This window comes from Vanellus vanellus (assembly GCF_965231255.1).
Source record: "Vanellus vanellus genome assembly, chromosome: 23".
In the NCBI taxonomy this organism is placed as follows: domain Eukaryota; kingdom Metazoa; phylum Chordata; class Aves; order Charadriiformes; family Charadriidae; genus Vanellus; species Vanellus vanellus.
Genome location: NC_138928.1, coordinates 1214480 through 1223935, shown reverse-complemented (window position 1 = coordinate 1223935; position 9456 = coordinate 1214480). Strand labels below are relative to the sequence as shown.

At 55.4% G+C, this 9456-nt stretch overlaps 1 protein-coding gene across 1 annotated transcript; it reads right to left on the bottom strand.

The window, feature by feature from the left end:
- Window positions 1-6041: 6041 nt before the first annotated feature.
- Window positions 6042-8857, bottom strand: TNNI1 (troponin I1, slow skeletal type). The gene is made up of 5 exons (XM_082494455.1): window positions 8726-8857; window positions 8549-8638; window positions 7896-8072; window positions 6390-6500; window positions 6042-6135 (listed from the first exon to the last, which is right to left on the bottom strand). The coding sequence occupies exons 1-4, from the start codon at window positions 8849-8851 to the stop codon at window positions 6393-6395; spliced, it is 501 nt and encodes a 166-aa protein (XP_082350581.1). The 5' UTR covers window positions 8852-8857; the 3' UTR covers window positions 6042-6135; window positions 6390-6392.
- Between the last annotated feature and the right edge of the window lie 599 nt (window positions 8858-9456).

Genomic DNA, 9456 nt, shown 5'->3' with positions numbered 1-9456 from the left:
TTGTGCCACAGGACTCTGCTGCGTGCAGGCAAGGCTCTAATGTAAAACAGCACTTCTCCTCGAGTATCCGCTTTGCCCGGGGTGGCTTTCCAGCCGCTTCACAGGAGGGCTCTGCCAGCAGACCTGCATCCGCCTGAGGAGCTCAGGGAGGCCAGATCTTCATCTGATGCAGATCAGCAGAAGACACCCATTTATACCCACTAAGGAGCCAGACCAGTATCAGCAGGGTTTGGTGGTTTTTTTTTTTTTCCCTTGGGAACAGTGTCCTGCGTCTCATCCCTATGCTGAGCCTGTTTCTTTGGCTACAGGGCAGTGGAGAGCTTCCAGTTTCCACAACTGTGCTGTAATTAGGGCATTCCTCAACCTTGCTCCAGGGCCCAGTGCTGAACCCTCCACCTCCACCCTTTTTGCCCATGCCGGTCCTCCAGCATCGGCCATGGCTCAGCTCCTCCCTTGGCTCCACCGGCTCATCCCTGCTGCGCTGCCGGTGGTGGAGCAGAGTCAGCAGCATCATCTGCCCAGGCTTCCCCACTGGGATGGGGCATGGGGCTTGATGGCCAGGAGAAGGGGATTTTCATCTTTGCTCAGCTGCCACCCCATCATTGCAGCGGTGCAACAGCTCCTGAAGGTCCCACCAGCAAATGTTTTAAAAAGCTCCGCTCCCCCCCTACATGTCTCCCCGCATCCCCACACTGGTGCTCTGCAGGCGCTGGGGTGGTCCAGGGCTGTCCTTCCCCAGCTACTGTTCCTTCAGTTTTGGGGGAAGATGTGTGTGATGCGCTAGAAACTGATAGTACAGAGACACCTCTGCTGTGCGAAGGACAGAAAGTGTCTGATTGGTGTGTGTTCGCTCAGAAACCGAACAAAACCCGAGCACAGACTTTTCTGTTTCCTCTAGGAAAGGAATAACCATTGTCCAAACTGCCTTGCACCTAGCTAGCAGAGGGCTTTTTTTTCATTTAAAATTTAAATTTTAAAAGAAAAAAGAAATAGTTTAGACAAATCCTGGTTCAGAAATGCCATCGTGATGCACCACGGATACTATAGAATCCTTCGGGTTCCCACTCTCCTCTGCAGGTTGGCCTTCTCAGTAGGTGCTATCTCCTGCGATGCCCCAGGTCTAACAGTGAAGAACCATGGCCATCCCCCAAAAGTGGTGTCAGTGTCAGTGGAATCTTTTCAGGTTATGGATAGAAAAAGTGTGACTCATTGGCAGAAGCTTTGTGGCAGACTGCATCCGTCATAGCACATGAAATTAGGAGCAATCAATGAGAAATCCCCTCTAATATGAGCAGTGAGTGAGAGGGCACAGGCCGCAGCAAGGGAAGATGGACAAGATGGACATATCCCTCTCACAGCAAGAGCCATACCCCAACCCATCCCCGTTCCTCCCCGGGGCTGCAGGACACGAGCCTGGAGGGATGCAGGAGGGGAAAATGTGGGGTGAAGAAACCCATTTCTCCCCATTTTATACTGCTGGGGACACACAGGACCCACAGTGATGACTCCCGGGGTGACGGGTGGTTATGCTGTAACCCTGGGTCGCCTCCAGTATAGTTGCTCCTAGTAGCACCAGTATAGGTTAGGGGCGGCCCTGCTGGGCTCTGAGGAGAAGGATCTGGGGGTCCTAGTAGACAGTAAATTATCCATGAGCCAGAAATGTGCCCTTGTTGCCAAAAAGGCCAATGGAATCCTGGGCTGCACAGGGAAGAGTGTGGCCAGTAGGTGAAGGAGGTCATTCTCCCCCTCTACTCTGCACTGGTGAGGCCACAACTGGAATACTGTGTCCAGTTCTGGGCTCCCCAGTTCAAGAGGGACAGGGAACTGCTGGAGCGAGTCCAGCGAAGGGCAACTAAGATGATGAAGGGCTTGGAGCACCTCCCTTATGAGGAAAGGCTGAGAGCGCTGGGACTCTTTAGCCTGGAGAAGAGAAGGCTGAAGGGAGACCTTGTTAATGCTTACCAGTATCTAAAGGGTGGGTTGAAGGAGGATGGAGCCAGGCTCTTCTCAATGGTTCCCAGTGACAGGACGAGGGGCAACGGGCACAAGTTGGAACATAGGAAGTTCCGTTCAAATACACGGAAGAACTTCTTTACGGTTCGGGTGACAGAGCACTGGCACAGGCTGCCCAGGGAGGGGGTGGAGTGCCCTTCTCTGGAGGTTTTCAAGACCCGCCTGGATGCAGTCCTGAGCGATGTGCTCCGGGCAATCCTGCTTTGGCAGGGGAGTGGGGCTGGATGATCTCTAGAGGTCCCTTCCAACTCTGAAACTCCGTGATTCCGTGATTCTGTGATTCCTGCGCAGCTGCAGCCGCGGGGTTTGGTACTGCACCGGCAGCACCACGGGGGCCATGGGGACTGCAGGGGGCGAATGTTTAACCTTTAACCCAGGGACCGCAGCCGCGCACTAACCCCCGTGTGGGGCAGGGTGCTGCAGGGGTCTTCAGAGGCCGTGGGATAAACTTTACCCTTCCCACCCCAGGGCTGCCCATCGCTACTCATCCTCCTCCCCTTCCTCCCTCCACAGCTCCAGCCGCCAGCTGAGCTGCAAATACGCTCAGGGAAATATTTGGGCACAGTTCAGGTGTCTCTGGGCATCACCCATCAGCAGAGCATCCTAGGAAAGGAAGGGACCGCTTTACAACCAGCTGGGAGGGATGTTTTTGAAAGGCCATGTCAGGCCAAACCCTTTGCATCTCCCTCACTGCATTTTTGCCAGCAAAAGCTTTCCAGTAGAAAATCATTGGGTTGATTAATATTTTTTTCTACTGTACCATTTAACTTGCAATTTCTGCAATTTCAAGCTTCCAATGTTTTGCTTGGCTTTGCGTTGCTTTGCTTTGCTCTGGGGGCTCTTGGCTGCAATGGAGCAACCTGGAGGAGGGCAGGGACAGGGCTTTGTCCGGTTCAAGGAGACAGCACTGGAGTTCTGGAAATAAATACAATTTCATCAGCGAGTGCCCCAGCATCAGCTTCTCTCCCTAAGAAGAGCCCTGCAGGTCCCCATTTGGGCTGAATTTTCAGTAAAAATGGATGACCATAGGTTTCCAGCTCGCCCACAGCCCCAGGAACAGCTCCAGTGCAGAGGTGGAGGAGAAGACTTGGATCTCAGTCCCCCAACCCAACCAGGAGAGCCACATGCTCAGAGCAGACAGCTGCATTTTACCCCAGAAATTCAATCCCTGTAAAGAGGTGGAGGGTTTCCATGTTTCTAATAAAGCTGAAATCCATAAAACTTTTTTTCCCATGACCAATCAAGGTGTTTTTCCACTGGAGAAGGGTGAAAGCAAGATATGGTGACTTGGGGAGCATCATACTTTGAAAAACTAGGGGACCTTGCCGAGCAAAGAGTTTTGGGATTGGGTTTTTCTTCCCCCCACTAATCCCAAACACAAGGCAGCCATGCAAAGTCAGCTGTAGCCTACGATGAGCACATGTGGGCTCTGCTGGCTCTCTGCGTGGCTGCAGCGACGTGCTGGCGAGCCCTGAGGTTTTGGTCTGCAGCAGTTTCGGGTGTCTTGGTGCTCAGGATCTGACAATGAGCTGGGCACGGGCACGGGCTGGCTGCCAAGCACCAGCCGGAGCCTGGTCCCACAGCACCCATCACCCATATTGCCTTTCATCTCACTACCATCCCTCCCCGCCCCACAAACACCAGCCCCCCCCCCCCCTTTTTTTTTTTAAATTACCTAATTAGCATAATTACACTAGGCTCAGAGCAACTGTTCTCGACTCGGACTTGGCTTGCCATTTTCTGCTTCTGTTCCAGGTCTGAAGAAGGCTTTGTTTCCGTGAAACCTCTCTTGCATTTTCCAGCTTTACCAGTTGGTCAGGTAACAGTTATTACCTCTCCCTACACACCTTTCTTCCTCTGCCAGGATCGCTGCCGAGTGTGTGAGTTCCCTCTGGGGATAGCGTGCGCGGCGAGATCCCAGGATGCTGCCTCGGCACGGCTCCCGCTCGGGCAGCGAGCTCGGACAGACGAGATCGTAGCCGAAACCTTTTGCCTTCAGTGGTGGCATCTCCCCACGCACCATCCCTGATAGCCTCCGAGAGCAGAGTCGCTCGGGTTGGCCAAGACCGAGACTCTCTTCCCAGGGCTGCGCCTGCCGGGAGCCCGTCCCAAGGTGCGCAGGGTGAGGACACGCGGTCAGCGAGTGCTGGCGCTGTGCTAGGCCAAATTAAGCTTGGAAAGGAAAAAATGGGTGGAAAAGGCTCTGTGTGCTGTGCAACTGCTCCGGTCAGGCAGGGGGTGGTCCTGGCCCCAGTTAGTGGGATGCTGATGGGGATGGAGGGTCAGGTGGAAAGACGAAGACTGAGCATCTGTGCTTGCTAAGGGGGCAAATGTGTATTTTCCAGCTGACAGCCACCTCTGCTCTAACCCTCATTTTGCGAAGAGTTTTCATATTGAGTCTTAAATTCTCTGCGAAGGGTGTTGTGGGTGTTGTGGCAACCTGGGTTCTAATGACCATGCTAGAAATAAGTGTTCCCATCAGTCACCATCTGCCCTAACCCTCTTTGCCCAGGGACCAAAATGAGCAGTTCGGCTCAGTGTCCCTGAAGTGGCCAAAGGAGGGGATGTGACGCCTGGAGCAATCCAGCTGTCCTCCCGGTTTGGAGCCCAAACCCAAACTCACCTCCCAACAATGGCTCTCCTTCGCTTGCACTGCTGGCCGCTGAGCTACCACTGCTGCAGAAAGTTCTGCAAAAGCCAGCTGCGTGGGGACACCTTTTTCTGTCCCGTCCCTAAAGAAATGCAATGTTTTTCTGGAAAGACTGAGCTCTGTTGGAGACTGTGCGCTTTCTGGTGCTGCTTCCTTCCAGCTCTGCTGCCTGTCTGGCGACCTGCACTTTGCTCCGTGTTTAAAGCATTTTCTGTACTTCATAAGCCCACTTTACAGGGACTGGAGTGTTCTGCAGACCACCCACGGTGTGGCACAGGTTTGAAAGCATGGATGCTGCGGTTCCTCTGGGTACCTTGGGGACGTGGCCAAGGCACTGCTACAGCCACCAAAAGCACCTCATGGGGGGCTGAGCCTCAGCATCTCCTGCAGTGCAACCAGGCAGAAGACCCAATTTGGTGCTAATTCTCACCGGTTCTCCCCTCCAGCCCCGCTCTGGGGATGAGCTGGCACATTCCCAGCTGCTGGCACTCAACCAGCTGCAGTCTGGGGGGCTGCGATGTAGAAAATGATAGGGCTAGTGGGGAAGCGTAAGCTGTTTGGCCTGAAAGATGGATTCATCTCACGTTCTACTGAAACATTGCTGAAATTAAGCCTTGAAATGGGGCTGCCCCAATTCCCACAGCTGCGGTGCCTGTGATGGGGCAGCCGGTGGGAGAGTTGGTGCCTGGGTGGGCGAGCTCTGAAGGCTTTTCCAAAACCAGAGGAGAAGGAGGAGGGGTGGGGGGAGCTGGCAGGCATCCATCTCCCCACTGAGCCCCAAGCCTTGCTGCTTGGGAGGCTGGTGCATCGCTGGAGCCCAGCGAGGGCTGCGGTGCATGGTAGGAGAGAGGGGTGGCCCCTGCATGGAGCTGGGGGGTCTCAGCAGAGCTGGCGGAGCAGCAGGAAACAGCCTGGGGGGCTGGAAGAGATCAACCCAGAGCAAGTCTGATCCCAGGCCATGCTGCTGGCCTCACCACTGGCATGGGGACATTGCAGGGTGGCAGGAAAGGACCAGGGTATCTTCCCCACCGGGCTGTGGACCAGCACCTCCCCCTGGCCAGTGGTCCCACAGTGATGAGCCCATGCGGCGCTCTGCCCAGGAGACTGTCCTTTAATACACGAGCAGCCATGAGAGTACATCTCAGGCTGCACCCGCTGGAGGATGGGGCAGTGGGGGACCGGCAGCCATCTCCGGGGCCTCTCTGCAGTGGTGGGAGGGGAGGGATGGCCAGTGCCCTCTTGGAGACAGCACGGCCCGTACGGGTGATACCAGGACCCGCTGTGCCGGGGCTGTGTGGGAGCAGGGCTGACGGCAGCGCTGAAAGAAGGAAGCTCATATCTCCTTCCCACACAGTTGTCCACGTGTTTCAGCTCAGTGGTGAATTCAGGGTAAGGGTGTACAGAGCACGGAGGGGCAGCAAGGGACAGGGAGGCAGGCAGCAGGGTTGGGGAGGCTCTTCTTCCCGGTGCTCCTGTGGGAAAGAAACAGAGCAGAGCAGTGGGGCAGAAGAGGAGTTTTTGGGCTGCTGGTGGTGCCAGTGGTGCCCATAGTGTGCAGGATGAGTGTGGCATGAGCAGCAGACCCCGGGGAACTGGGGAGGACAAGCTGGGAGAGGAGCATAGCTGCTGGCAGGGGCTCCATGGTGGGAACGTGCAGGACAGGCACCCGTCCAAAGCGTGGGGTGGGAGACGGGGCATCACAGGGGAAGGAGGAGCGGTCCCCTACCTCTCACTGGCCGGTGGGGGACTTGGCAGCATCGAACATCTTCTTTCGCCCCTCCATCCCCGACATGGCCTCCACGTTCTTGCGCCAGTCGCCCACTTCCACAGGACGCTCCTGCCAGGAGGGACAGGGACGAGGGTCACAATGGCCGTGTGACAGGGTGGCCAGCAGCACCATGCTGTCCCACACCCTTGGACAGAGCCCTCGCCCCCAGCATGAAAGCAGCACGGGGAAGGCAGCTGCCCTGTAGCAAATGCCCTCTCCCCTGGATCCAACTCTGCCATGTGTCCCTGCCCGTGGAGCTGGCTGGGAAGATGGCAAACAGCGGTCTGATCCGCACAGGGAGGTCTGGATTCATGTGGATACCCCCCTAAATCCTGGCTAAGTTGCATTAAAACACTAAAAGGCACAACATTCCCAGAAAAATGTTTTTAGGAGGAAGAAACCAGCACGTAGGACTTACTCCAGATTTGCACCAGTGCACTGGGGCAAACGCAAGCAAAGCAACTTTCTGTGTAGACCTCCCAGCCCACATAAAACCCATCTCCACCTTCACTGAGGTTTTGGAGGGGACTGGGATTGCTGGTGTGACAGTGAGAGCCTGGCAGCCGCTTCCAGAACAGAACGGGGAGATGACGGCAGCTCTGGGAGCATGCCCAGGTGTCTGCTCTGCCAACCCACAAGCATCCATAGATTACAAACCATGCCCCAAAGTCATCTCACGACATCTAAAATAAACTCAGATCTGTTCACCACCTGGCGTTGAGGACTGTAAACACAGTTTTCTATCCAAAGGACTGAAAACATGCCGTAGTATCGATGGGGGGGTGGGGGTGGGGGGGGTGGGGTGGTAAAAATGATTGAAAATTGAGGTTCTTATCTAATCTGCTGAGCTGGGACCCAAGGGCAAAACCCCTTTGGGGAGAGGCCCTAGGGAAGTGGCACAACTCTTGCCATTGCGGTGCCTGCACACCCCAGGCAGGTTTGGGCATCACTCTCCATCTCTGGTGTTGAAACTTTCCCCTCTCGCATCTCTGCAAAGCCAGTGTGAGCTGGGCCGTTTGTCTCAGGCCAAGTGTGCTTGCTGGGCTTGCTCTGTCTTATCTAGTCTGGGTCTGGGAGTCTCCCGGGTGTTTTCTGGGCATGACTGTATCGACCAGGAGCTCTCCTGGTTCCCTGAAAGACCAAAGACCAAACTGTCTGCAAGTGCAGCTCAACAGACGTGCCAAGGGGGCCCCAGCTGAAAGACCCCCACTTGCTCTGGGAGGGAAGAGCATCACAGATGCAGCCCTACATTTCACTTGTTATTGTCCACCTGGCCCAGTCAAATGGCTCCCACAGGGTCCCACATCCCACAATGGGCAGTCCCTCAAAATGTCTACCCCGTGCTATTTCTGAGGCTTACAAGGGATGAGCACAACCCATGCAGCTTTCACAGGGGACCTTGGAGAAGGGCAAGGGCATCCCTAGAAGGTGTCTCCATCTCTGGCCTCTAGGATAGTCACCCACCTTCTCCGTGTCTTCCTTCTTGACAGACTTCAGGTTGGCTCTCAAATCCATGGACACCTTGTGCTTGGAGCCCAGCAGAGCCCTCAGCATGGCATCAGCAGAGACACGGACTCGCCGCAAGGGAGGCCGCTTGAACTTTCCTCGGAGATCAAGCACTTTGATTTTCAGATCTTTAATCTGCAGGTTGAGGAAAGGAGGAAGAGTGGGAGCTCATCACATAGCTGCCTTGCACAAAAAGCTCCTGTGTGAAGCAGGAGCCTCTGCCGACACCAAGCCCTAGAGGGGTCTGCACCTCTCCTGCAGCCATGAGGATCACCAAGGGATTGTCCACCTGAGCACAGAGCTGTTGTCAGTGCCTTGTCCCAGCCAGCTCAGATGGCAGCCGTACCATGAGAAGGAGCTCTCAGGCCCACAAGGAGTGGCCAGGGGAGCAAGGAGGTTGCCTGGGACCCAGTGGACGGTTTGAGTTCCCTGAGGCAGAGATGAACCTTGTGCTGAGTGATGCATTGAAGAGCAAATAACAACCCTTAGATAACCCTGGCGCACATCACACATCCAATTTCAGCCCAGTCCATAAGAGACCCCGCTCAAGGCCCAAGCTACCATCTGGGAGGGAGTTAATGTCAAAACAAACAGCCCATCCTGCTTCCTACCTCCCGAGTGTTATGGTTGCATTTCGCTTCGATGTCATATCTCTCTTCATCCACAATTTCAACCTTCTCGTGCAGCTCCCTGCACAGGTCCTGGGGGCCAAGCACAACAGGAGAGCAGTAAGCGATGCCCCTCCATGCTCCCAAGGATCCCACTCCACCCTCGGACCTGAGAAATACCTGGAGCTGGCTCAGGGAAAGCCCACTGGTGTGCAGTGGTGTGATCCGTTCAGACAGGTATCTTTCCTTCTCTGACTGCTTGTCCACGATCTCCTGATCCCACTCCTCCTTCGCTTTTGCCAGCATCAAACTCTACGAGCACAAGTAAAGGGCTGAGGTGTGAACAGGCAGGCTCCTCTGTTCCCCCTGAGCCTCCTCGTGCAACATCTGCAGGATGGGACCATCCTATCTGCCTCCCAAACCTCCTCCCTGCTGTAGCTGTCCTCCCAAAATCACCATGCTGCTGCAACACACATCAAAAAACCCCTCCACCTTTTGTGTGGTGACCCTGAAGGCAGGGGCAACAGCATGGCCAGAGGTACCATGGGGCTGCGGTGGCAGTGGTCCCGATGGATGCTGATGCTGGCACTTTCTTTGCATCGGTTTGCTCTGCCGTGGCAGCAAATGATTTTCCCAAGCCACAACCCGGGGAGGTCCCAAGCTTGCGCTGCAGTTGCTGGTGCGCAAACACCAGGTCTGTGGCTTTAGAGCTGAAGGCATCAGAGTCTCTCCCCACCTTAGTAAAGTGGAGGTGAGGGGAGGTTTGTTTGGTGCATGGACCACAAAGCCCACATGAGTGAGGATTTTTGAGAAGACAAGAGGTGGGAACGGGAGCTGCTCCCCAAGGCCCATACTTCTGCTGTTCCTCATCGCTGTTCCACCGACCACGCACTTCAACCCCGGCTCCTTTT

Bases quoted from the DNA above. Each gene is read 5' to 3' on its own strand.
- TNNI1 (XM_082494455.1), bottom strand. From the start codon at position 8,851: ATGCTGGCAAAAGCGAAGGAGGAGTGGGATCAGGAGATCGTGGACAAG. The intron at 8,639-8,725 runs GTATTTCTCAGG...CTTGGCCCCCAG, and splicing joins TTTCCCTGAGCCAGCTCCAG to GACCTGTGCAGGGAGCTGCA. The intron at 8,073-8,548 runs GTAGGAAGCAGG...CTCAACCTGCAG, and splicing joins GCAACCATAACACTCGGGAG to ATTAAAGATCTGAAAATCAA.